The 26,013-nt window shown below is 38.4% G+C and overlaps 5 protein-coding genes and 1 long non-coding RNA gene across 14 annotated transcripts; 4 read left to right on the forward strand and 2 right to left on the reverse strand.

Annotated features, from left to right (window-relative positions):
• Positions 1 to 416: 416 nt before the first annotated feature.
• LOC116425002 (solute carrier family 66 member 3) lies at positions 417 to 2,354 on the reverse strand. Of its 4 annotated transcripts, none has more exons than XM_076369343.1 (5): positions 1,797 to 2,354; positions 1,412 to 1,602; positions 1,104 to 1,326; positions 894 to 1,014; positions 417 to 753 (listed from the first exon to the last, which is right to left on the reverse strand). In XM_076369343.1, exons 2-5 carry the CDS (start codon positions 1,555 to 1,557, stop codon positions 620 to 622), a joined length of 624 nt encoding a protein of 207 aa, XP_076225458.1. In that variant the 5' UTR covers positions 1,558 to 1,602; positions 1,797 to 2,354; the 3' UTR covers positions 417 to 619. The 4 variants fall into 4 exon arrangements, with proteins under 4 accessions (XP_076225458.1, XP_031828009.1, XP_031828010.1 ...); XM_031972149.2 differs by having other exon boundaries at positions 1,412 to 1,584; positions 1,665 to 2,354; XM_031972150.2 differs by having other exon boundaries at positions 1,665 to 2,354.
• Positions 2,355 to 3,071: 717 nt separating this feature from the next.
• Positions 3,072 to 11,792, forward strand: LOC116424965 (Suppressor of Cytokine Signaling at 16D). Of its 6 annotated transcripts, none has more exons than XM_031972056.2 (7): positions 3,072 to 3,202; positions 3,397 to 3,754; positions 4,570 to 4,666; positions 4,765 to 4,955; positions 5,158 to 6,960; positions 7,204 to 7,372; positions 7,519 to 11,792. In XM_031972056.2, exons 4-7 carry the CDS (start codon positions 4,839 to 4,841, stop codon positions 7,911 to 7,913), a joined length of 2,484 nt encoding a protein of 827 aa, XP_031827916.1. In that variant the 5' UTR covers positions 3,072 to 3,202; positions 3,397 to 3,754; positions 4,570 to 4,666; positions 4,765 to 4,838; the 3' UTR covers positions 7,914 to 11,792. The 6 variants fall into 6 exon arrangements, with proteins under 6 accessions (XP_031827916.1, XP_031827917.1, XP_076225679.1 ...); XM_031972057.2 differs by having other exon boundaries at positions 3,500 to 3,754; XM_076369564.1 differs by lacking the exon at positions 3,072 to 3,202 and having other exon boundaries at positions 3,239 to 3,754.
• A 106-nt stretch (positions 11,793 to 11,898) lies between these two features.
• Ubc7 (ubiquitin conjugating enzyme 7) lies at positions 11,899 to 13,999 on the reverse strand. Its single transcript, XM_031972063.2, has 4 exons — positions 13,747 to 13,999; positions 13,568 to 13,649; positions 13,295 to 13,413; positions 11,899 to 13,204 (listed from the first exon to the last, which is right to left on the reverse strand). The coding sequence occupies exons 1-4, from the start codon at positions 13,997 to 13,999 to the stop codon at positions 12,945 to 12,947; spliced, it is 714 nt and encodes a 237-aa protein (XP_031827923.1). The 3' UTR covers positions 11,899 to 12,944.
• Samtor (S-adenosylmethionine sensor upstream of TORC1) lies at positions 13,969 to 16,107 on the forward strand. Its single transcript, XM_031972062.2, has 4 exons — positions 13,969 to 14,113; positions 14,432 to 15,319; positions 15,722 to 15,792; positions 16,043 to 16,107. The coding sequence occupies exons 1-3, from the start codon at positions 13,982 to 13,984 to the stop codon at positions 15,779 to 15,781; spliced, it is 1,080 nt and encodes a 359-aa protein (XP_031827922.2). The 5' UTR covers positions 13,969 to 13,981; the 3' UTR covers positions 15,782 to 15,792; positions 16,043 to 16,107.
• RpL28 (ribosomal protein L28) lies at positions 15,739 to 16,684 on the forward strand. Its single transcript, XM_031972053.2, has 4 exons — positions 15,739 to 15,792; positions 16,043 to 16,139; positions 16,238 to 16,480; positions 16,563 to 16,684. The coding sequence occupies exons 2-4, from the start codon at positions 16,053 to 16,055 to the stop codon at positions 16,647 to 16,649; spliced, it is 417 nt and encodes a 138-aa protein (XP_031827913.1). The 5' UTR covers positions 15,739 to 15,792; positions 16,043 to 16,052; the 3' UTR covers positions 16,650 to 16,684.
• Positions 16,685 to 17,215: 531 nt separating this feature from the next.
• On the forward strand, positions 17,216 to 18,604 carry LOC143174747 (uncharacterized). Its single transcript, XR_012999045.1, has 4 exons — positions 17,216 to 17,452; positions 17,631 to 17,691; positions 17,868 to 17,910; positions 18,097 to 18,604. It is a non-coding gene; the product is annotated as an uncharacterized LOC143174747 (long non-coding RNA).
• The last annotated feature ends 7,409 nt before the right edge of the window (positions 18,605 to 26,013 follow it).

Here is a 26,013-nt window from a genome sequence, read left to right on the forward strand (position 1 = left end):
CTCTTGAGGATGTAGGGACTTGGTTTATACCGATTTGTACCGCGTCTTTCCGAGAAAGATCCCAACCAGAGTCAGCAGTGCAGATAACGTTCGGCTAGGTTTGATAGCGGCAATGTGTAAGCGTCTCGTTCGACCCCTGATAATGCTACCTGCAATACCGTAGAGACTTTGGGATAGTTTTACAGGACATTGACTAGCCGATGTTTTAACAGTAGCCACTGTTGGGCGAATCGTGTGGCGCGTAACGTGCTTACAAGTAGGCTGCCGGGGACAGCTACCCCCACCACATTCTTCAACGGACATCCCCGTCGGTGCCTCTTGTATCTTCGTCGCGCGATAAAAACAAAGCTGCAGATAGGAATATGATTGATAAATTGTTAGGTGCTCGGGTCTGTCACACCTTGGTGCAATAGCGGTCTGTGTAGAATATTTTTATTCAACAGTCCTGTTTCAATCTTACAGCCGTTGCGTTTATACTGAGCATAGATTTCACACGTTCGTGTGTTTAGCAGACTTACAATTAGGTACACTTGATTAGGTACGCATTCCGTTGATAACTACTGAGCAAGAGTACGACTAAATCGACTGCGCGGTGTACCGTTAAGCGCAGCCAGAGTTCTCAATCCTGTTTCACTCGTTTCGATCTATAGTAAATAGCGGCGAACATAATGCTAGAGCTTAATGAAAACGATATGATAAACTTTCCTAGCAACAACAGGTCCGTCGAGTCCATCCATATCGTGAACACCCTCGCTGCAAATGTACAGAGAACGTTATTGTTTATTGACTGCGCGCCGTAAGGTCGTCTATTGTGCCGTGATTAATTTGAGGATTAGTCAAGACTCGGCAGCGAAAATTTGATTGTTGACAGTCTCGCGATGTCGGCGACTTACTTAGGTTCGTGAACGCTGAAATAAACCATGTAATCGGCGACACGGTGTCCGCATTTTTGGCACGGACTATGGCGTGCAATTGGATAACCTTGCTCGAGGCGGAAATTGGCGTAGACATCGGCTATAAGCAGCAGAAAATTTCAATATTTTTCGCGCATATTTTCGATACGTTATCTGACGATTCTTATCGTTGCTGATTAGTTAACTGACCTCTAGGAACATGAGAACTACTTTTGGAATGAACTGCAGTGCAAAAGAAGCACTTATAGCAAAGTAAAGTACTGTGACTAGTATTGAGAATTTATTGATCTTATTTGAATATTTCAAGACCAAAAAGATTAGGATGTACTCCTGTATTAGGATAATAGGATATTCCAGATATGATAGTACTGAGTAGTCATTTGTGTAATTATAGTTGGTTGTCACTGTATAACTGAAACAGTTGAAAAAAATGTTGTTAACGTTTATTTATATCTTCCATTTATCATAAGTATATGTGTATTATATAAGAGACTTACCTTGTTAATTCTAACAAAAGACTAGTTAATGATATTTGATCTGCTGACTTGGCAGAGAGTAAGTTTAAAATTTGAGGGATTTTCAATACAAAACACATGCCTATCGTTATGAGACTCAAAAGGTCTGCCAATTGTTGGAGCAACATGTTCTTTAATTGTTAATTCAGCTATATCTACATTTGCAGTTTTACCTTAAATTACACTTATAATAAATAATGTACTGTTTATATATTTACCACGCAACACAACTTACGTATTATGAGAATATTCAAATTTGAACGGATTCATTAACAATATTACATTCACTTTGTTTTAACGTATTTATTGGAATTTAACATTTTTTTAACAGATCGTTTAAACAATTATTAATGTCACACGTTCTCACCGTGGCGTAGTAGAATAAATAAATCTAAATTTAGAATGTCAGTGTTTTAATACAACTTTATCAGCTTTCGATGCAAATCTTTTTACAGTGTGCTTGCGTGGGGATTGACACATCCACTAACACTGACGTATAAATGACAATGTGGGGATGTTTATATCTTACAATCTGTGTTTACAGTATGTTACGCACACCCTGACCACTGCCAGGAATATGTTTAACAGTTGCATAATCACGGTTGCAGAAAATACGTTTATTCGAGTAACAAATCGGAATTCATAATTGTCCGTTGACCAAACACATTTCCACACCACCGCAGCGCGTCATCGATGCTGTCGTGTTTATCCGCATCGGTAAACCCTCGTCTAGAGATTTCTGTATACGTTCCTGCCAACTAACGAAATGTTAACGATCATTATCTTCTCCATTCCGAAATCTCTACTAAATACTTTTTACATTGTTATTTGATCATTTGTTAAATCACTCTAAATTAATATTCCGCATTTACAATTGCTGATATCTTAGCTTTCACTAATAGTTAATTTTCCTATAATTAAGAAAATTGGAGAATGTACCTGTGGTGCCAACTACGGCGAAGTACCTAAGCTCTTCTCCAGTTAGTAACAGAAACTTGACAAAAGATGGTACCCTAATCAATTTGCGAGATGTATAACAGGTGGAAATGTGAACTACAAGATTCCGATTACAGATAAACTCACTAAATTAAAAAATAATTAATAATAAATTGGCTGCTCAATATTATATATTAGATTCCTTAATTAATATCTAATTTTTTATGAGACTCTGTAGAAAGTTGCGATGGCTCCATCTTGCGTTCACATATAGATACTAATTGGCTAGTAGCTTGAGCACTTTGCCGTAGATGGCGCCATATAAATTTCACTCGCTTCCCCTTTTAAAAAAATTAGATTGTTAACAATGAATAAAGTAACTGATAATTGTCAATATTTAGTATCAGATCAGAAATATTTTTTAGTATATTTTATTGATCATTACGCTCTTTTCTTGGTGATGTATTTAATATCCCTTACTTGTGGGATTCGATTATTATTCGTAGCCCTCTAACGGACAATTGAAAACATATTACTTTCACTGCAAAAATAACAAAATCACTTGTATACCTGTAACTAATTGAACAAATGGAAAATGAGACATTATCTCTTACCGATGAATCTTTAGTATTTAATGTGTTGTAGACATGTATGTTGGTTTAAGTTAAGAGTGCCTAAATCGGTGCCCCCGGGCACTCTAGTGACACTCCTCTAACGAAAAGTTACCCTCTCTATATCTACTTATGGTAACTTCTCTCGAGGGGAGTGTCACTAGAGTGCTCGCGGGCGCCGTTTTGGATATCCTTGATTTAAGTCAATTACTGAAATCTTGTTGTGGTAAGTAACCATAATAATGTTACAGGGAAACCAACAATACAATAATGCATTAAACGAATATTCTAATTAATTGAATCGAGTACTCGATACTTAACATTTTCATCGAAACCTACGATATATCTTTTAATAAAGTTCATTTAATTTAAACTTGAAAAAGTCTATTTCGAATTTATTTGCAATTAATATTATTTGAGGCACGAGATAATAAAATTTCCGTCGCGGTTTCGTTAATTCGAAAACGAGCGCATCAAGAGCGTAACATCATTTCGAATTGTGCAACCGCATTGGTGGCTGCAGTTTCTCCTTTCGTGAAACGCATCGTCGATCCCAGAAAGTACTCGAATGGAACTCTTCCACGGCATGACAGACGGAATGCGGGAACGGAACTGACATGGAGTCAACCGTAACGTGAGGTATCCGCGTTCTGTCTTTTAAATATCGATTTGGTTCGTCAAGCGGCCGTTATGTGACAACGATGAACCGTTTTCCCACACGCCGCTCCGTCGACGGGAATTACGTGAACGCAATTGAGCTACAAGTAACCTAGCACAAGTACGTAAAATCCAATTTTTCACTCTCTGAAACGTCAAACGTAGTCCCAGCTACTATCTACAACGCAAACATCAACCTTGCCGGGACGTTAAAGCGCTCATCGCACGGCGTGCACTTTGGATCAAGATATTTCGAACATTTCGCATAGTGGACGATTTAAAGATGAATCATACCGAGGGATATACCGATATACGTTCGTGTTTGACCAACGTGGGTTTGAATTTCATCGTGTAGCGATCTCAAGACATATTGACTTTATGTCATGTATCTCTTGACAGTGGCAAATACTTTTCTCAAGGATATTTCTTTTTCGCGATCTTCCTTACCTCGCGTGAAGTCCCGTTTCGCGAATGAGTAATGTCACGCAATTCGTAATCGGAGGTTAACCCTCAAATCACGGGCCTCCCGGGATACGGAATTCGTAGAATTTTTTGTTCGCATTCAGATTTCACGTAAACGCATCTAAAAATCGGTTTTGAAGTCCAGTTATATCTCTTCGCGACGAATTCTTTTTTATCGAGAAATAATAGTGTCAGAATGTTTTATCTGTACGAATAAATTAATAATTGCCACTTTAAAAAATGCTTGAAATCTTGGGTCTTCGGTGACCCATCCTTGATTGTACGGGGGTTAAACGTTCGAGATACGTTTAGCGCAAGGTATTTTTGTGAAAAGTGGATTTTCTTTTTCTTAATTGCGACGTAGATAATTGGTCAATTTCGATTTGAATTAATACGAGATTAATTGCGTATTTTACTTCTTCTTTTTTTTTGTGAGATTACTTTAATGCAAATTTTCTTTAAATGTGTTTGCAGTTACTTATTCATGATGGACCATGCTAAAAGTACAAGCACGTATGCAAACATGAAGATCATGACACATTTGCGTATTGTCTGTAATTGTTATTTTCAGGTAAGAATCTTAGATTGATTAGAAAATGTGGATTACAGAGAATGAGAATTTCGGAAAAGACTGGAAATGGTCATTCTAATATTATGGTAATATTGTAGGGGACAATGTGGAATTTCCAAAAGTTTTGGCTGCTATAAACATTTTAGTGAACAAATAATACACAAGCGTTGAGATGGACTCTCCACCGTCATGTTCGCTAAGCGCTACTGGACCTCTCAGTGATCTTGGTAGCAGTGGAATTGGAGGGTCCATTTCTAGTGATTCTGTACGAGCGCATCTTGCGATCGAGGTATAACTTGTATCAGTGGATCATTTATAGACTGTAAATATTTATGCATTGACTTTTGTTACCTTCGAAACAAGGTAAATGTTCTACCAAACTTTGTTAAAATTTGCATAAAATCTGCAGTCAGTTCATTAACATTTATACAAAGCATTACAAGTAAATGAACTGTTTCAAGTGGGGTAAATGTTTCTATTGTTTACTTTAGATGCAAGAGAGCGATATAGAAAGCAAATCTTTGTCGCAAGATTCTTTTGATTATTCGGACGGGATGTGCGGTGAAAATTTTAACACATTAAAAAAAGGACCAGGATGGCCTGACACGGATGGGAAACTGGAAGTGGAAGTGGTTGATGTAGCTATTAAACCTCCGCCGGAGTTTCAAGACAGCCCTTCTCCTCCTAACTCGGAATCTTCGTCTGCACCAATTCTTAGCTATGCACGATTAATGAGACAGAAAGTTCCGCAGTTGATAGACGATTATGCTGAAAATTTAGTACAGTCAACGATCGAGGAAGCGTTAATAATATCTTGTAGGATATCATGGCCAGAAGGTAGAATAGCGCCTGCGACGAATCGTATTCCGGTGGTAACACGCAGTGTTCACAATGCAAAACGTTTCTGGGCGACGGATTTGTTGACTCCTTCGTCGTGTCAGGGGGCTACCACACTGATAACTCCGTACAACACTCTGAATCGTCCAAATTCACGATGTTCTCTGGCTTCTTCTCGTTTGTCCAGTTCTCATAATTCTATAAATACCTCAGGACTAAGCCATAAGGCGGACGACAGCAGTTTCATAACGTCTGCCATGTCGCACGACGTGTTGACGACCAGCGAGATCAGTGATATGTACAATGTGCCCTTCGACTCCGACATTTATACTGTACCAATAGATGTAGTTAGACCTTTGCACGACCTTCGAACACCGCAAAGGCCTAAACGTCATAGACATCACCGCAAAAGGAGAAGAAACGTGTCCGCTAGTTCCCAAAGCGAATTAGAAGCCCATATTCAACAGGCGAGGCATTATTGTGGAAAGCCCCGTGCTATTACGCATGTTATTAAATCTCAGAGACTGTTATCTGATGTATGTTGTAACGAGAGCGGAAACGGGAAGCGTCACAGTGTTCCAGGAACGTCTGGCCGGCACGGGACCCGAACATCCAACGGCCATATGCATAATATTGGCGAACCGATTCATATGACTTTACACGAAGTGCGCCAATATTTGCAAACGCTTTACTCGAGCTCCAGTGATTCTAGTGAAAATAAACTGAAACGCGATAATAAGGCTCCCATAAGTCATACACCTATACACCTTGCGATGCCAAAAGGTATTAGTGTAAATAATAACAATAGGTATAGCAACCCGCATACAGATTCGTCGACGGATATTCCAATCTCAAACAAAAATAGCAATGGACTGATTCACAATAACAATAATAATAATAACAATAATAATAATAATAATAATAGTAACGTTAAGAAACATAAAAAGAATACGTTCGTTAGTATTAAACATAAAAAGGTGAAAGAGGAACCGCACAAGGAGAAGGTCGACTCCGAGCGTGAGAAGATCAAGAAGAGTCAACGGAACTTCTCCTTGAATCTGAAGCAGACGCTGTGTAATATCTTTAGATTCAGGCGTTTGGGTTCTCCGGACCACTTTGTAGAGAAACGGAACAGCATTGTACAGGGTGAAATCGTAGAAGAGGAAGAAGGTGTCGATTCTGACCAACATGCTAATAATAATAACACTACCTCGGAGGTAGATCCCTCAGCACAAAAGCTACCTTTTTTTAAGCGTGCGTTACCGCCATTGCCGAAAAGCAATGGCCACGTAGGGAGTGTGGAGCAGGCAGAGGACGCGCTCACAACGATGGTGTCTAAAGCATGCGAAAGTCCAACATCGATACCACAGATGCCGGCACCCGCACCGAAAGTTGAGGATGAACCAGCCGAAGATACCAGTATGGACTTTGCTGCGAGTATCGAGAAAGTTAAAGATGTACGTAATTTAGGTTTCTATAGAATAACGAGTAGCTTCAGGATTTATGCATCTATAGTGTACACGATAGTCTTCAAACATAATGTAACATTTCAAAAGAAATTCAACCACAAGAATATCTATATTTGCATAAATCTCCGCGTCTCATAATAACGATACAGACACAAGGAATGGTCTTGACCTCCGGACTACACCTTGTTAGAGTTAAGGTGAACTGGAAATAACGAATTATCTTTGAAACAGTACGGATGGTATTGGGGCCCAATATCCGGTGAAGCCGCCGAAAAGATACTGTCTAATGAGCCAGATGGGTCATTCATTGTGCGCGACAGTAGCGACGACCATTATATTTTCTCCTTATCGTTTAGACTTAACAGTTGCGTGCGACACGTGAGAATAGAGCATGACCAGGGTAAGTTTCTCCTACTTAAATCGTAGCTTATTCCTCAGAGATATTTCTATAGCCTATTGGACTATACTGATTTCAATAGGAAGATTTCGGACATCCTCTATTTTCTAACTATATATATATATATATTCTCCACGCGTTGCGTACAGGTAATTTCAGCTTTGGGAGTTGCACAAAATTCAAATCGCACACGATTGTCGATTTCATTGAGAACGCCGTGGAGCATTCACGCAGCGGGCGATATCTGTTTTTTCTGCACCGGCGGCCAGTGTTAGGACCAATGCGCGTGCAGCTCCTCCATCCAGTGTCAAGATTCAAGCAAGTTCAAAGCCTGCAGCACACGTGCAGGTTTGTTATTCTGAAGATGGTGCGCAGGGATCTTATTCCGACACTACCTCTGCCACGGCGGTTGATCGATTATCTGAGCACGCCGCATTATTACAGCGAGCAATTAGCAGAGCAGGATGACAGAGCCGAGTCCCCTGTCAGCTCTTCTACCGGTGAATTAGAAAAGATTTGTTTCACTCCGCAAGGCCTATCGTGAGGTACAAGCGTGTAACGTTTCGTTGGTCGTCATTGTAAAATAATTGTCGAATGTCTTAAGTATCGTATCGCTTATGGTTTAAGTATAGTGTGACGCTTTGAGAGATTCGACGCGTTTCTGCGATGGTAGTCGGTCAATTCCTTCAAAGCGTTACGGTCATTCAATTTCACGCAACTCCGTTCGTTTCACGTGTGATTCTGTCGAAGCAGTATCATTACGAAATATTCAAAATGGCCGGTTCTCATCGTATACGTTTGTATATTGATTTCACTATTGAATATACACGATATTCGTCATCTTATCGAGAAGAAGGATAATCCGTTCCACGCAGCTCGTATGTAGGATTATAAACGACGTAGTTACTTGCATAAAACTGCTAGAAGAGAGAGAGAGAGAGAGAGAGAGAGAGAGAGAGAGAGAAAAACAATGAGAAAAGAGAGATATAAAGACGATGTAAAATTCGTTGGGAGGAAAAGTCATTTTCAATTCAAGAATTCGCGTTCGCGTGATTCCATTAATAATGCACAGATAAATTGACGTTCGATTCAGATACCTATTGCGTTTCCCTTATGTTGTCAATAGTGATCGTGAAATGAATTCCTACTATGAATTCTACTTGTTACATTCGGTGGTTTCGGTTGCCGTATCTCATTTTTCGAAATAACCTTACGATTCTATATAACGCGATGAACATATAATATTCGTATATATTGACGCAGCGGTCGAATAACTCCTTCTTGAGTGCCATATAACCTTACATTGCTATTCGAAATCAGGTATCGAAATGGTGAATGCATTCGCTTCCATTGAATACTCGTTAACGAATCGTCTGTTCGCCGGAGATAATTCAATTAGGTATCGGTTTACAAAGCGAACTTGAAGTCTGTAGCGCGCATGTACGAGGGAAAGTAGAGGAGCTGCTGCTGTATCGGTGTGAAGAATATTTCTTACGATCCTCTACCACTTATCTTTGGCTCCGTCGACGATCCTCCTCAACTTATTCGACCGATTCTTCTTAGCTTCACCCGCAATCCTTCAAATTCGCTCGGTAAACCTCGGTACATTGATCGCTATAAGACTCTGAAAGACGCGTTTTAAATATAGCTAAAAAGAAAAAAAAAAGAAGAAGAAGAAGAGGCAGAAACGAAGAAGAAGGGATACGAATATAGTCAGTCTATATCTTGCATTCAACGTTCCAATGTCATCATTGGGCGAGATCAACGCGAAGTCAATGAATCGTTTTTTGAAACATTGATGCACGTACAAGCAATTATGGTGGAAGGCAGTAGGATAACATTTACATTAAGATATATTCTGGCGTATATACAAAATCAGTTATTGTGTCTGTTAACCGTAGAAAGTTTTCAATGCGAATTGATTCATCCAGTTGTCGTGTCACGTTTTAAGTTTAGACGTAGCTGCCACAGACTGATTAACTTAGAAGAAATATTCAACGAACTAATGGAATCATAATGCTGTATAAGTATCTTCATCCAAGCATCGATCGTACTTTCTGGCGATTATTCGGAATTCATGTTCGGAATAATCTTCTTGGTTTCCATAGCTTTCTAACGTAGGAGACATTTTTACGTGTACATAGATTGATTTCAGTGTAATATTGAATCGCCAAGGCGTTAACGAATTCCTGACACATTTAACCGCATATATTTTCCGATTCTTCTCTTAATTTAAACTCTACGAAGAACAATCGACTTCACAATGTGCAATTACTTTTGTTTCCCTTTCCTTTTGAGCGTAACCACACAATGCGTTTCCTTTTTTGTTTCTCTTAATAGAAAATTTTAAAGTAAGATTTAATAACGATAATATTTACCCCGAGAGAGGGGGGTAACGAGAATTCTTTGTTGAAACTGATTAGCGACTGGTGCTATGTAAAATTTAATAACTTACGGAATTTTCATTCCTTGAATTTATGCAGTCGAATCGAGGCAATATCGAGGGCGTTCGTTCTTGTGCTCGGATGACCATAACAACAAATGTTAACATCTCGTGCAATGCACTAAATCGAATTTAGTTACGTTATCGTGTTAATTTCATTTACTTAATTTTATTTTGGACTTGTAACCAAGACCTGTGTCGCACGGACGCGTAGGTCCGGCAAACGCTTAGGTTCTCACAAGTTGGGCTTTTATCTGCAATCGTCGTGCTAAATTCTAGCTTGTAACCGTACTAATTAAGGAACACATAGAAATTGAATGGAAAGTGTTTACAAGCAACTTCACGATTCGAGTAAACCAAAAGTGGGGGGAAAAAAGTAGATGAGGAGCTTCAGACTAAAATTTAGTGAATTATAATATGATAATATATATTTTTCTTTTTGTCCCTTTCCTGAAGAAAAGTGTGCGTGCGCGAGAGACACCACCGTTCTTCAGAAACAGAGACATCACTTTCATAAATTTTCTATTCTTTAATGTTATACAGAGCTCGCTACGAAGCGCTGGTATAAAAATAGATTTTTCAAGGATGGAGAGGTGGACGTTTTTATACGAAATGTGTACTGACTGTTGCTAGACGCGTCGATTAAATGAGACATTTCGGTTTCGTTTCGTCGTTGCTTTGACCTGTGCAGCTTCATAAATGATGGAATAGCGAAAGCCACGTATATACATTGCTCAGAACAATTTCTCTGTTTCGTTTGCACCTTTTCCGTCAACTTTTGCAGTACTACATCACAACAACAACAAGAACAACAACCAACCAACAACAACCAACAACAACAACAACAACAACAACAACAACAACAACAACAACAAAAAGCAAATTTTATACTTAATATTCACGTGGTAGATTTTGCAATACGATTATTGATTACCGGATTGTCTGACAAGATCTAAGTCTAAGGATGAATCTAAACATATGTGAAGCATGTGCGTATAATTAATGGATAAAGGCACCATAATACCTCAGCCGCAGAGGGAGGTATATAGAGCAGAATTAGTACCATTTTATAACAAATGTATTTTACATTTAATATAAGTTGCACATACGTATTCTTGTGAAGAAGTTAGCGTTATCGGAGAAGCGTCGATGCTTAATTTAAATTACATCTTACTATTATTAATGTTAACGTTAAAAAGAAAGGGTAAACACTATGAGGATTCTATGCCAAGCGTCTTTAAGTAAACGATACGTTTAAAAAAAAAGAAAAAAAAGAAAGGGGAAAAAACGATTTTTTTGCATAATTGTGTGCAAGGAAGTGTGTCATCGAATAGTTTTGTATTTTTATAATGCTCACCGAACGGGGGCATAGCAAAAGTGTTGAATTCAATGTACACTTCTTCTACAAGAAATGTGATATTATTGTTAATGCATAAAAGCTTCTAAGTAAACTGTACATTTTCCATGTGGGAAGAAGCCAGTGACGATCAGGGGTATAAAGAAATTTTTTAAAGTGTAAGTATTCTTCTAAATAGAACACCTTTGTATCTGGTTGTGAAAATGTATGGTTCAATCACATATTTAATTAGACACGCGATCATAATCGATCTCTTGAAAAAGATGAACTTGGCATAGAGGAATAATTTCTTTGTTATATACCAAAGTTTAGAACTATATTCACTGTACAGCATTGTTCTGTGGGCTCTTGATTACTTGAAATTCGTTAGAATTGAGGATACATTTGATGATGATATTTACATATCATTTAAATCACATAATTTGTATTTATTTTAAGTATTCAATTTCATTGAATGTGTTAAATGAATTCACGGGATAAGCGCGACAGAATTCTACTGTCAGAATGGTAACACAGATACAATGTTGTACTTTGTTTATAACATATTGGTACATCGGTCTTTACTATTGTTTGTTATATATAATTGACAAGTGCTAGTCATAAACATTGCATTTTAAGTTGGACTTCAGTATTGTTTACTAATAAATATCAATTTACTTCCGAACTCTTGTATTTGTTTTTTTTAACTTTTTCGAGGGTCCGGGAATAATTTTATTAGACTATAAGAAATAACTTCTAAAAATGCGCAAGCTCTTTATAATTATTCTTGTCTTAATAACAGTTAACAATTGTTTTCGTAGCTACAGATTTACATTGCATAATTTATTTATTCTAGTCTAATATAGTTTATCACCAAGTTCGATGGTTATTAGAGTGAGGAATGCACGATAATCAGAAACCTATTATAAAAGCTTTTAATTTTGTAAATACTTAAGGTAATAGAAAATATGCTTTCAAAAGTGCATTACGTTTTTTCACTGAAACGTTAAGTTAAGGTATACATTACAACAATAAAAAAAAATGAAACCCGAGTAAAACACCACAGTATGATTTAATTATTTAATACAAATTTGTTCCATTTTTCAATTCGGGGAAACGTGGATTTTATGATACACGAACATTGAATGATTCCTCCGTAAATTCTTATTTATTTATAATCAAATTCCTTACAATTTGTAATAATAAATCTAATTTTGTCACAATTCTTTGAATATATAAACTCCGTTATATCCCGTAAATATCCACATATTCAGTTAAAATATTACTCCAGTTTCATTTTTCACTGCTTAAAGATAATGTGACTCTTCGCAAATGTAACAATGTATTTTTCAACATTATAGTAAAATAATTGAGTGATAAATTGTTTAATAGATTGCTTAGTATCATTCTCATAATTGCAATTCCAATGTTTTGCACGATTTGCAATGATTCTATGCTCATGAGCACAAGAAAAAAATTGTTTTTAATTAATTTATTATGGTAAAATATATATTATGTGCAAACAAATGCATATGTATTTGATTACCCATGTTTGTACTGCAATGTTGAAAATAAAATACATTTTTTGAGATTAGTAGTAAGCCATTTTTTTTTCTTCTAATACAATATATATTCAATGTTGCATTAAATACAACAAGTACATAAATATTGCATAAACAAGTAATTTTAAATTTGGATAAAATTTTATTACCTTAAAACGCAACATATATTTTGCACTGACTTACGTGATTCTTCAATTACAGTTCTGTTTTCATTTACATAATAAACATGTTAATTCACGGTGGAACACCAAGACTTTTCCTAACTAGTCTTTGAGCGATTCTTTCAAATTCTGAGCGATCCTCTCTCCACATTTTGGCAGCATCAACATTTGCTCCACTTTCATCATTTGGCTCTGCTAACATACTTACAACACTTAGCAATATTTTTTCTACACTTTGAACTGGACTCCACCTTTCTGCACTACTTTCATAACCCATTGGATCATCACCAGGTGCATGTAATATGCTTATGCAGACTCTACCATCTGTGTAAACTAAATGAGAATTTAATTATTGTTAGGTTCCTATAATTCTTTTAAATATAACATAATATCTTTTTATCGTCTTGATTTCATCGGTCTTACTGTTTGGATGAAACATTTCACAAGTGAACTGCATCTTTGGAGGACTCAATGGATAGTCCGGAGGGAATATTAACTTTGCTGGGAACACACCACCCTCGAAACATGTCCCTTCTGGACCCCTATAAATAAATATTACCTCTATAAGTAAAGTTATTTTTAGCATTAACAATTAAAATTATTTTTTTATGAAAATATGAACAAAGTAATAAATATTATTGTTCTTATACCAAGTATAAAATAACATACTTAATACACTATAAAAAGATCACTTACGTGATTAAAGCTTCCCATTCGAAGAAATTCTCTTCATTAATCGGGCCAGCAATAATACCTTCAGTTGGGTTTAAGGTTAACTCTGCAAATGATGCAGTTTATCTGTTACATTACTGTTCGAAATCGAGCAGAAAAAAAAATAAGGGAGAGATATATTTGATCTAAAATCTGATTCTCACGTTTGTATTCTGCCATTAATCGTCTTAGCGCAGAACCAGCCATTGTTTTGGTCATGGGGATCAATGACGTTAATTTGTCAGAACGTCGAAAGACGTACATTAGGTTAACACGTTGAAAAGGGTCATCGACATATTCGCCTTTGGTTTCTCCTCGAAGCTGAAAAAAGAACGAAATCCGTTTTTTCACGCGATTCTGCACGACGGTCGACCCAAAGGATGCCAATTCACGATCCAAATGGCGACAGAAACACATAAATATTTAGCGGATATTATAAAAACCACTCATGCCACGTTGCGAGAAGAAGCCCGGAATTACGGTCCCGAGATTGCGTGGAAACGACACGTAACACGCAAAGATATTTTGCAGGTGCATCTTTTTTCTATAGAATTGATTTTTTATTTGTTTTCGTTCGTTCTCTTTTTATCGGTTCATATAGAATGATTCAGCTAATTCAATGAATGCTCTGTCTTAGTGTCTTTTTTCTGCAATGTCTTATTTTGATGATACTTTCAATAATACTTTTCATTTGTCTTCATACAACAAATATTTTTTTTTTAATTATCCAATGTTTTTTTTATCCGTAAATATAATTTTAAATAAATAACTATTATCCTGTATCCATATACTGCAAATGGAAAAGGAGATATCCGAGAAGTTTGTTAATTCTATTTATGTATGTTTCAGAAATATACCTTTTGTATGCATAAATTGGCAACTACATATTGGTCAGAGAATAACTTGAGTACAGAGGATACACCTATTTGCAGAGTAGATTGGATAAAGTTTCAATGTAAAGAATACTTTTTAAATGGTGGAATACAGAAATACAATGAGAGGGAAGAAGATATTAAAAAGAAGATGAATGTAAAATCTGTAGAAACTGAAGATGCTATAAATTATGATACTCATGATAGACATTTTGCAGACTCAACTAAAAAAATTACATTGTTAGATGTAGGAAGTTGTTATAATCCTTTTGGAACTTCAAGTATGTTTGAAGTAACAGCAATAGACTTGAATGGTGTGTCAGAAAATGTTTTATGTTGTGATTTTTTGAACGTTCATGTAGGAAAGGAGAAAGTCCTTTCAGTTGATAAACAAGCTCTATTGCAATTACCAGAAAGCTCATACAATGTGGTAGTATTTTCTTTGTTTTTGGAATATTTACCATGCCCAAAACAAAGATACAATTGTTGTAAAAAAGCATATGAACTTTTACAATCTAAAGGTATACTTTTTATTATAAGTCCTGATTCAAAGCATGTTGGTGCAAATGCAAAGTTTGTAAAATCTTGGAGATACATGTTAAGTAAATTAGGATTCATGAGGATAAAGTATGAGAAGTTAAAACACATACATTGTATGATCTTTAGAAAGTGTACATTTAAAGAGGTTGCAGTGAGATGGGCAAATATGCAAGTGGTACCCGAAAATGACCCTCTATATCAAGATGATGCAGCATTTTATATTCCTCAAGATTTTCGAAATTTCCAAGAAGATACAGAAGAAGAAGAACAAAAATACAACGAAGAAGAAACAACTTGCATGTTCAACGAATTACCGTTCGAAGAGGTATAATTTTTCATTTAAAAAATATTATAAAGTTTACATAATTTCTAATCATAAAATATGTAATTTGAGAAATAAATTTGTAAATTTTATAAATCTGATTTCATTGTACGAATGTTGGCGGGTAACGAATATGTTCGATGTGAACGAGACATAATCTTTGATGCCTAAGGCGGATTCTGCCTTAATTTTATTCCTATATCTTATTCCAACATGGCGGAAACTAGTAAAATTAATTTAGATCCAAATTTACTAGTAATAAATTTTCTTTTATAGAACATTTCGCGTTGCATATTTATTGATATTATTTGCTTAATATTAAACTATTTTATAGTACTCGATTATTTACTTATTAGTTCTTTATTAAACACTAAATATCATAGGGACATTTTGATTTTCTTGTAGCCCAAGGGAATCCATTTTGTCCACCATCTTGTATGTTCCTTTCTTACTTCTTTCCGTTGATGGTGCACGTGGTGAGTCTGTTTTCGACACTTAATTTCTTTATATATTGTATGTAACATTAATGTGATATCAAACTCTGTTTAATAATGGATTGTTTTATTGAAATTAACAGATGAATTGAGTAGGTTTAGTATATTGTGCAATATTTTGATTAATAAGTGAATAGGTAACCTAACAAACAAATCTTGCAGACTTGCAATAATAAAAAGACGGATGTATTTAATTATTTTGAAAAATAAAGAAGTGTTTATATTGTTTTAGACCATTCAAGATGTCGTCGCATTTGAATTGGATGATTATTCGTAATAACAATGCCTTCCTTCTTAAGAAGCGCAACATCAATAAACCATTCTCCACGGTTTGTATCGTGCTTAGTCTAATTTAATCAAAGCTACATGAATACATGTAATTGTTAAAAGGTTTAACAGTGCTTTTATATGTAATATGTAATTCTAGGAGGCAAATAACTTGACCAACCTCAGCAGCTATCGCTATTCTGGTCTAATTCACAAGAAGAGTGTTGGTGTTGTTGACACTCCCGACAAAAAGGGATTTACAGTTGTTTATAAGAAAGTCAGAGCAGTTAACAAGCCTGCAAAATCTACTGTTAAGTGTACAATGAAAGCTGGAGCTCGCCGTTCTCTGTACAAACTGAAGAGGTTACTTACAAAGAACAAGTATAGAGTGGACTTGACTAAGGTAAAACAGTTTACAAGAAGAAATACAGTTTTTATTTAGGAGTTTTTATTTTGTGTTATTCTTAAATACTTTGTTCTTGTAGGTTGCATTACGCCGTGCTAGTGCTGTATTGAGATCCCAAAAGCCTTTACCTGCTAAGAAGACCCGTACAACTAAAAAGGCTGATTAATTTGTATACATTAATAAATACACATTTTAATGTAAGCTTGTACAAGGGACATATGCTACAAAGAAGATTTGTTTGAACATTGAGTAATACAACATGGGTTTCCATATAATGAAATGATGAATGTGACAATTCTTCTTTGCAGTTATGTTCTTTTCACTTATTTTTATAACATCATTGTAAAACTATAAGTATATAAATAAGAAAAAGTACTTAAAAGGTGAGTTACTTCATGTATTGGTTCATGTCTAAAAGCATTTGAATGATTTTTTTGTTTCAATTACAGATTCTGGATGTGTACAATTTGGAACTGTTCTAAGTTACAGGTAAATTATATTTGAGATAACATTTGTGTAATTGTTGAAACGCGAATGTGATGATAATTACCACCAAGATCTATGAATGACGTGATTAGTTTTAGTATTTGCTGTCTGACATATAGCTTATCATATATATTTAGAATTAAGGTTGAGTAAAACAGAATTTTAAGTATTGATTATGTTTTTCAGATTGGGATTAACATGTTTGGACAGTCTAGTATAATTAACATAATCAGTAAGTATAATCTTCATATATACTATTTCCACTCTCTTTACAATATTTCTCATTCATGATGATACTCTTTACCACCAAGATCTATGAATGCCATGATTAGTCTTAGTATTTGCTAACTGATATGGTTCATATGAAAAACTATACTGAGGTTTATGAAGTACAATTGCTAATAGAGAAAAATTATTTCAGATGTTTCTGCCAATAAAAGATTGGTATCTGAAGTACTTGAGTGGAAGCTGTTTGGATAAAACGTGAGTGTGAACATTGTTCTTTCTTTGTTTGATTTAGATTGTTCATGATGACACTTTTTATCACCAAGATCTATGAATGCCATGATTAGTCTTAGTATTTGCTAACTGATTTGATTCATATTAGAAACTGTACTGAGGTTTGTGGAGTACAATTACTAATAAAGGAAAATTATTTCAGACGTTTCTGCTAATAAAAAATGATATCTGAAGTACTTGGGCGGAAGCTGTTCGGATAAAATGTGAGTATGGATATTATTCTTTCTTTGTTTACCTTAGATTGTTCATGATGACACTCTTTATCACCAAGATCTATGAATGCCATGATTAGTAACAGTATTTGCTAACTGATTCATGCGCTTGCAGCTTACTAATGAAATAAATAAAAACGTGCAGTTAATGGAGTCTGATTTTTTAGGTGACTGCTGGTGTATTATTTTAATTTCCAGTTCCTAGAACAGGTAATGAATTTATTTCTTTATGTTACTAAGAATTGTTATTCATGTTTAATTTATGTGATGATTCACTCACCAAGATCTATGAGTGCTATGATTTTACATTTGCTACTTCTGACAGCTTTACATTAGCACATCGCAAAGCCTTACAATTCGCAAGGAATATTATTAAACATATGTTTTTTTATGCAGGCAACCAGTTGCTCAGAGGATGATGAAACAACCGTGTGATATTATTTATTCTTCATGTAAAGTTACGGAATAAAAGATTTTTTAATATAAAACCGTGAAGAAATTTTCTAATTCTAGCATTATGCTCATGGAATGTAAGTTGGGCAACAACGTGTAATCATATAACAATTTATACTTGCCACCATTAGTAGTAAATACACGCCGCAGTAAAAGTGTCCTTGACGTTACAATATGTACTATTTTCTTACACTGCTGACTCATTAATTCTCTTGCTGAATTACGAAAGTGTCCGGGTACTCGGCGTACCGCATTTCGGGCCTCATGTTTGCGTAATAAACATTGCCCATTATATTCTGATGCAATTTCAACAAGGATTGTCACAGATCTACAGGAATTGGATGTTCACATAGTTAAATTAAAGGTAAACATATTGTGTAAATTAGTTCAGTAATTACACGAATTTAATAGCCAAATAGGATATGTAATTCCGAGTAAAGAAAATATATGTTCAACTGTGTGAATCAATAAACGATACAATGAGCTCGCGTGTATATATACACCGTTCCACCTGTTATTCCAGCAAAATTTCTGATACATCGGCATTGCTGGCTGGATACGATGTATAAAGTCTCTTCGACAAAGGGTTGAGGAGACGACGGAACAACGAACGCATGCTAATGCGTATTTACACAAGTAACAAGGACAAATTCTAGGTCCCGAATTTAGATCACGATAATTCCCAACCCTCATGTAATTCCTGAATAATACTCTTCAGACAATTCTCTGTTAGTCTTCCATCTCGTTAGCATTTTAAAAATACAAATTTACAAAAAAGAATATGAAAAAGTGCGTGGAATGATCGTTGATGTCAAATGAAGCTCACAAATCGCATAAAATGGCGCTTCGAAATACAATCAGAAATGATTAAAATACTGCAAAAGTGAAAGGTTCACTTATAAATAAGCAATGCTTTTTCTATTTCAAATTCACTGAACATCTATCGTTTAATTCAATCAAAAGCATATAAAATAACAGAAACAAAAGGTCTGCCATTGATAATTTCACAATTAAGAACAATGAAAGGGTTCAAGGAAGCTGGGAAGAACAGTTTCCTCGGTTTTAAACGCAAACTCGTCCGACCGTTCCGTTCCTAATTGAATTTGTCTTCAATCATTAATCGGAACGCGGCTTCGTCCTTTTATTTTTCATCCCTTTTCCTCGCGGCCGACCGATCGAAGCGAATATTCTGGTTTGGACGGTGTGACGCACACGAGCAACGTCACCGAACCGATTTCATACCGGATCATAAATTTCCATCCGTCGCTATCAAGATTTGATTTTATTCGACGCGGACACGGCGATTCCGGTTATATCGATTACGTGCTTACCGGGACACATTTATATTCGCAAATTCAAATTAGCCGGCCAGCCGTTGTAATTACGTTAATTATCTACCCAGGAACCCTCTGGCCGTGAAATAGCACTGTCGGTTTCATGCTGTCCCTTTGCTTCCCTTTACTTGCGACATCTTCCGAAATAACAATGTTAGTTCTTGCTGCATCTAATCGTTACCGGTGTCATTCAGTTAATCATCGGTGAGCACGGCAGCACAGGATTTCTAATGATACATCTTGTAATATTCCTAATACTACAAGTACCAGTCGAATAACGAAATAAAGGTAAACAGGTTGGACTTAATATTAATTGTAAATATTACAACAACAACAGTGATAAATATACACGGCATTGGAGCCATCAAATAAAAATGCCATGCCGCCAATATGGCGTCTCCCCGTCAAGAGTTAACAGGACGACAGAAGACGAGTATCAAATCAAATTCTAGAACCGATCATTCGACCGGTCGCGGTACATTTGGTATTAATATTTACATTGACGCACGTGTCATTTCTGAACGTCACTCGGTTTCAGTTTCCAGCCGGCGTGTCCCGCGTCCATCAATTTTATCGCCGAGGCACGCGGTGTCTCGCGAACAATGGGCCACTCGCTGCAAGTTACCCCGCAAACAATGAACTTTGTCAACAATTTTCACTCGCGAAAGTAAACAACCGTCTATTGACCGTTCGAATTGGCCACTCGATGCATGAAATATTCGCACATTTGTCCTAACTGTGTACCGTTTACATTTTCGATCAGGTTCGGCCGTTGACCTCTTCGGAACCGCGGAATGTCTTCGTTTTTCTATTCATCCCGAGAGCGAGCGAAGCTTCCTCGCGTCTCGCAACGCGGAACGAAGAAGTTCTTAGGATCTTGCGACAGCAAGAGTCGGCGCCTCCCCCTGGCCGCGTGGCGGTATAATTTTTACAAAAGCCCGGAACAACCCGGGGAAGAGTTTCAATTCCATGGGGCCCCGGCGACTGCATTTTTAATAGTTATTCAATATGCGCTTAATATTACATCGCGGCATTAGCATTTTATTGACGTTGGTCACGAACAGGGAGAAGCGTCCGTCCGAGGAAACTGCTTCCCCGGCCGAACTCTGGCTGGTTCGCATGTTTTATTAAAAAAACCCTCCCCCGCCGGGTTTTTGCTCGGCCAGCTAATCGAGTTGATTTCTTGTCCGGCGATCGTTTGACCATGTCCGGCCCTTGTCGATATGAATAATTTAGGGACGGGGATTAAAGGCCAAAGGGAGTTTTTAATTTGTTGGCACAGGGCACACTTTGCTAGTGTGTACAACGGAAGAAAGGCGACCGTTAAGATCGTTATACGAAACGACACAAACGATTGCGATATAGTTGCAAGATTACTCCTGAAAGCTGTAATTATCACAATTATCCAGCGTGTATACTACTCTTTAAGAAACTGAAATTTCTCAAAGAAAGTCAGAAACAACGTTCCCCGTTCCATACAGCGAAACCATAGAATCCAACGTTGAGTATCATATTCTATACAATCCAAACACACATTGAGATAAAATAATTCTACCCGTTGATTCCTGTATCACTAGTATTTAATAAAACCGAAGATTTAATCAGTGCTCCGCTAGAAATTAACGGATACACGGAGATTCCGATCGCCAATGTACCCGGAGGAGAGATCTATCCGACTCCGTTCGGTGTTAAGTTACTTAACCGAACTGTATTTTGTTTTATCTGGCAGAACGGCCGTCGCGCGATTTCTATTATTCTGTAATAGGTAGATTCAGCTGCGCGATCACGTAGCGTCGAGCCTCGAGTGTTCGAAGGATAGCGTATCGCGTTCTCCTCGGTCCGTCTCTCTCCCTCCCGTTCCCTCCCCGCTCCGGTTCCACCTTCCTTTTATTACTTCTTTTCGTTCCTTTTCCTTCGCCCCTGAGGAGAGTTTAACGAGACACCACTTTTCATAATTCGAGGAAGGAACTCCATCGTTTTTCCGGCGAGGAGCGCGCGCGGGCGGGCCTCGATCGATTTTCTTAACCGTCTTTTCTCCCGTGCCTCGAAGCTGCTCTCGGCCGCAAAAGGAGGAGAATAAGGCTGCAATGACAGAAGGTTTCACGGCGGGACAGACACCGCTGCCTGCCTGCCACGAGCACTTCCAACCTTCCACGTACACGGTGATCCGTAAATCGGTACGTCCCGAGGTGAGGATGCTGCTCGAGCCGTCTATCCGTCCTTGCAGCCGCTTCTCGTCGCACCTACACGGTTGCCTTCTTAGGCACTGAAAGTGTTTCCCTAGGTTTCAGCTGATTCGATTTCATCGCGATTTCTGTTGGTCTTCAATCCTGTTTTTAATCCGGTATACCTTCTGGCTTGGTCCGAAGATGTTTAATGGAGGCTCGTCTATTGACGCGATGTTCAATTGATTTGATGGTTTAACGGTGGACTTACTAAATATGGAATTGAGTTGGACTTTATTAATTGTAATATTTCATTCCATCCAATGAATCTTAAAATATCGAGGAAATGAAACTGGGGCGAGTCATTGAGTCTCGAAATATAATGCCGTTGATTATAACTTTGAATAACAATATCCATCAGATTTTCGGTAGATCCTCTCTTGGAGCTTCTGCAGACGAATCAGACTCGACTGGTAATTACAGTTATTTGCCACAAACTCAGTGGGGACTGTTGTCAATAGACACTAACAGCTCCACCGTGTGCATCCTCTCCCCTACAAGCGTCAAATGAATATTCACAACTTCGTAGATGTCGAGAATCCTTTCAGATCTGCAGACGAACGACGAAACGCGACGAAAAAGCGACTACAAAGCAAGGAAAAAAAACAATCTCCAAGGACCCTGTCTCCAACGAAGGTCTCCAATCCTCTCGCATCAGCAGCGATCGCGTAGATGATCGCGCATCACCATCGCCAACAGTCATCCACGTAGATCCAGGTCATCCCTCGTTGAACGATGCAGAGCCCGACGCCCTTTCGAATAACGGCGTCGGAATGGAACTATTCCACGTTTTCTGGAGCAAACTCGATAACTTGGAAAGTATGGGTGATGCAAACAAATGCTTCAGACAAAAGTTGTAAGGTATAGAGGTAAACATATGGTGGTTATATGGTTTTTATATTATATTGAGTGGATGGGGAAATTATGAAGATTCTTCGATGATAGTAGCTACTTTTCGTTTCGATTCCAATGTCGTACGAATAGAAAAACGGCGTTTATTCGCACGAAATTTCGATTTTCCAAATGAAAGTCACTGTATAGACACTACCCAGCAACACCTTGGTAGCTTTCAATTCTCCTTACGTACTCGAATTTAGAGGTTTCTACAGACGACCACGCGCGCATGTCGCTTCGGGCTTAAGTAGAACAGACCCCTGGAAGTTCAGCCGGCAATTTCGGCGTCACCCAGTAGAACAAAGGGTAACCACACCTCAGGACCAACGAGGATGAAAGAAACCGGCGTGAACGCGCGGCGGCGGGGGGCCGAGGGCGAGATGACGAAAAGAATCGAGCAGAGGGAAGGAGAGAGGCTGCTCGGGAGGAGCGAGAGGGCTTCAGGGAAATGGGACGAGCCGAGACAGAGAAGCTGGTTATAAGAGGCGGAAAGAGATGAAGACAAAGTGACGGGGGATAGAGTCGAAGGAAGGAAGGAAGGAAGAATAGTGGAAAAGGAAGGGTGAAAGCGGGAGGGGCGAAACGCTGGTGGGACAGGGGGAAAGAGAAGTTAGGTGGTCCTCTCGTAGACGGCGAGGAGGGAGGAAAAAAACGAGGAGGAGTGATTCATGAATAATGCACGAGTGAAAGCCGGCTGAAACAATTGCTGGGCGTCGCCCTACTCCTGAAATTACATCATCAGATTTTCCGCGAAATTAAAACATTATATATTCCACGCTCCGTTCCCTCGGCCGGGCCACTCGTCTTCCTCCCGCGGACATTATGCTCGCGGACGCGTCCGGCTTCGGGCTCCCTCTCGCCGTGGGTCGCACGAAAATCGCCGATTATGCGTCCACGCGATGCGACTGCGGTATTACTCGCCTGCTAATGGGTTCCAGCCGTTTGTCGAGCGGTTTTTTGATAGGTTGATCGGCGCGTTTGTTCAATTTGGGGACAGGTTTCGTTAGATTGGCAATGTCATCGCGCTGGTGGATGAAGTTGTCACCTGAAATGACATTGCAGGCAGAGAAATACTCTCGAGAAAGAGGGATCTTGTTCGAAGAAGCAAACTTGCTTAGGATTCGTGTTTCGAGTCACATGTTAATTTTTTTAATGATCCTTTTTTAATGAATTCTAGATTTTATAGTTTTGCTGCTTTGAACGAAATGGCGATTGGTCTCGAGTGCAAAGGGTTGGTACGCCATGATCACAGAATATTTTATTCCACGTTATTTGAAGACATCGAACTAATACAGATTATATCTTCGCAATCTTCTGTTTCAGATAAGAAAGTCCCGTGTCACGGCGACGTTTGCCCCCGAAGGGCGAGAAGGGTCAACGATCCTCGCAGTTCCAATCCGGCTGGATACGTAAATTGCCGTTGAAGACTCGCCGGCAATCTGGCGTGACGTAACTCGATTGGCAGTAATCCCGAACGCGCGAAAACGCGGCGCGAATCGACAATGGAGCTCCGCAGGAAACATACGAAAACAGCGAATAAAGAGTTCTAACGGAACGCGATGTCCGACAGTTTATTTTTCTCTGTCGCGCGACCGTTAGCGTTTAAAACGGAGCCGCGTTCTAATGGCATGAATTCGGCCGCTGCCGAAAGAATTGGACACGGCCGGTTACCGTTTTTATTAGCAGAAAACCGCGCGTAGCCAAATAAAATTAGCCTCCTTCCGGCGTAATAACTTTGTCCCGGTAAATTGCTGAAATATCACGCCGCGCGCGGGGAGGTTAGGTTACCGCGTGATGAAACGCCGGATGCTTCGCTTTCTCGTTAAACGTCGGCCACGAGTGACCGGCCTCGTTTTTTTTTTTTTACACTTTCACGCGAGCAGCCCTGCTGTTTCGCTCGGTTATCTTGCGCATACGTTTTTATTCCGGCTCTAGGGTCGGGGCTTTTTATGATTAACCTATTAACCGGCTGACCTTTTTCCACCGTAAACACGTTTATAGACGCGTTCCAGGACGAATTAAACAATGAAAAGCCTCGAATGGAGCAACGTCTGCGCATAAATAACACTCCGTGTCTCCGTGCATCAGATTTCATTAAACTTCGCAAGCCCTACCCAATTACGATCCTCGTGAACCCTAGAGTTTTCCAGCGGACGTAACAAACCTAAGTATCACCGTGACAGTTGATTACGAATTAATTCGATTTCCATAATCAACAGGTGAATGTTTATTCACTGATGAGAACACTGGGCTGTTTTTAATTAATATTCTTGGATTAACCCATGGGCTAACATTTGCTTTACCTGTTGACACGCCGACGCTCACCTTGAAATCGGCGATGGACGATAGAAGCAATTTTGTTTGTATTTTTTTATTTATAATGCTAAGAATATAGGCGGCCATTGTCGTCGTTTGCACTCACGTTCGAAGTGTTAAGCTCGTAACTTTTTAACATGAACAATTTCTAAGGAATCTATGGAAATGTCCTTTGTTGTTTTTTGGCGATTTTTGTTGATATTCTCCATCAACAAAAATCGCCTGCTTGGCACGGTTCGCAGGAACCTAATGCAGGTCTGGGATCTTTCTGGATTCGTTCGGAGTTTCTCGGTTTGTTTTCATCGCGAAAAAAGGGGGAATGCAATTAAGACGAAGACTGCGAAGATTCATCGAGCTGCAGCGCGAATTTATATGAATTTTCGTCGGTGGAGGTACACCTGGCGAGTTATCCGAGCCGTTCGGAGAAGGGATGCTTTCTATTAATAAGATCTCCGTTGCAAATAAAAATGTCGAGGTCCCGTGAAGTTTGGCGAAGAATTCTAAGTAAGTTAAAGATAAGGATTCCCCTCTAACTAATATTAATCCGGCTGTTCGCGCCGCGCGGCGGCCCGGCTCCACGACTCGGCAAACTTTTCACAAATATTAAGCAACGGCCCGCACTCGGCGGCGGAAGTGGTCGTCTTCATTACACTGTTACCGAGTTTTCGACGGGCGCCCGCTAAATTGCTTCGCCGCGTCCGCGGGGCTGAATTTTTCAAACTGTTTGCCGTTCACAAAGAGGAATTGTCGACGGATCATTCGTATCCTAACGCAGCTGCGATATCAAAGAAGAATATCGCTTTCGTCGTTCATTCCCTATTCCCTTAATTCTGGTGAAATTAAGAATTCAAACTAATCACTTCTTTATCTCCTACGCTCGTCGTCCCTTAATATTTTTATATTTCAATCATCCTCGCTCGAATTCCTCCAAAATATCGCGAATAAAAGTCAAAGCGAATGGCTAGACACATCTTCACTAGAACCAATTACAATGACTCACAATTTTCATAATCATAAAGCATTCTCCGATAAACCATTTCGAACTATCAATCAATTCTACCTAATGCTCGAAACGAATGTTCCTACACATT

This window comes from Nomia melanderi, chromosome 7, assembly GCF_051020985.1.
Source record: "Nomia melanderi isolate GNS246 chromosome 7, iyNomMela1, whole genome shotgun sequence".
Lineage (NCBI taxonomy): Eukaryota > Metazoa > Arthropoda > Insecta > Hymenoptera > Halictidae > Nomia > Nomia melanderi.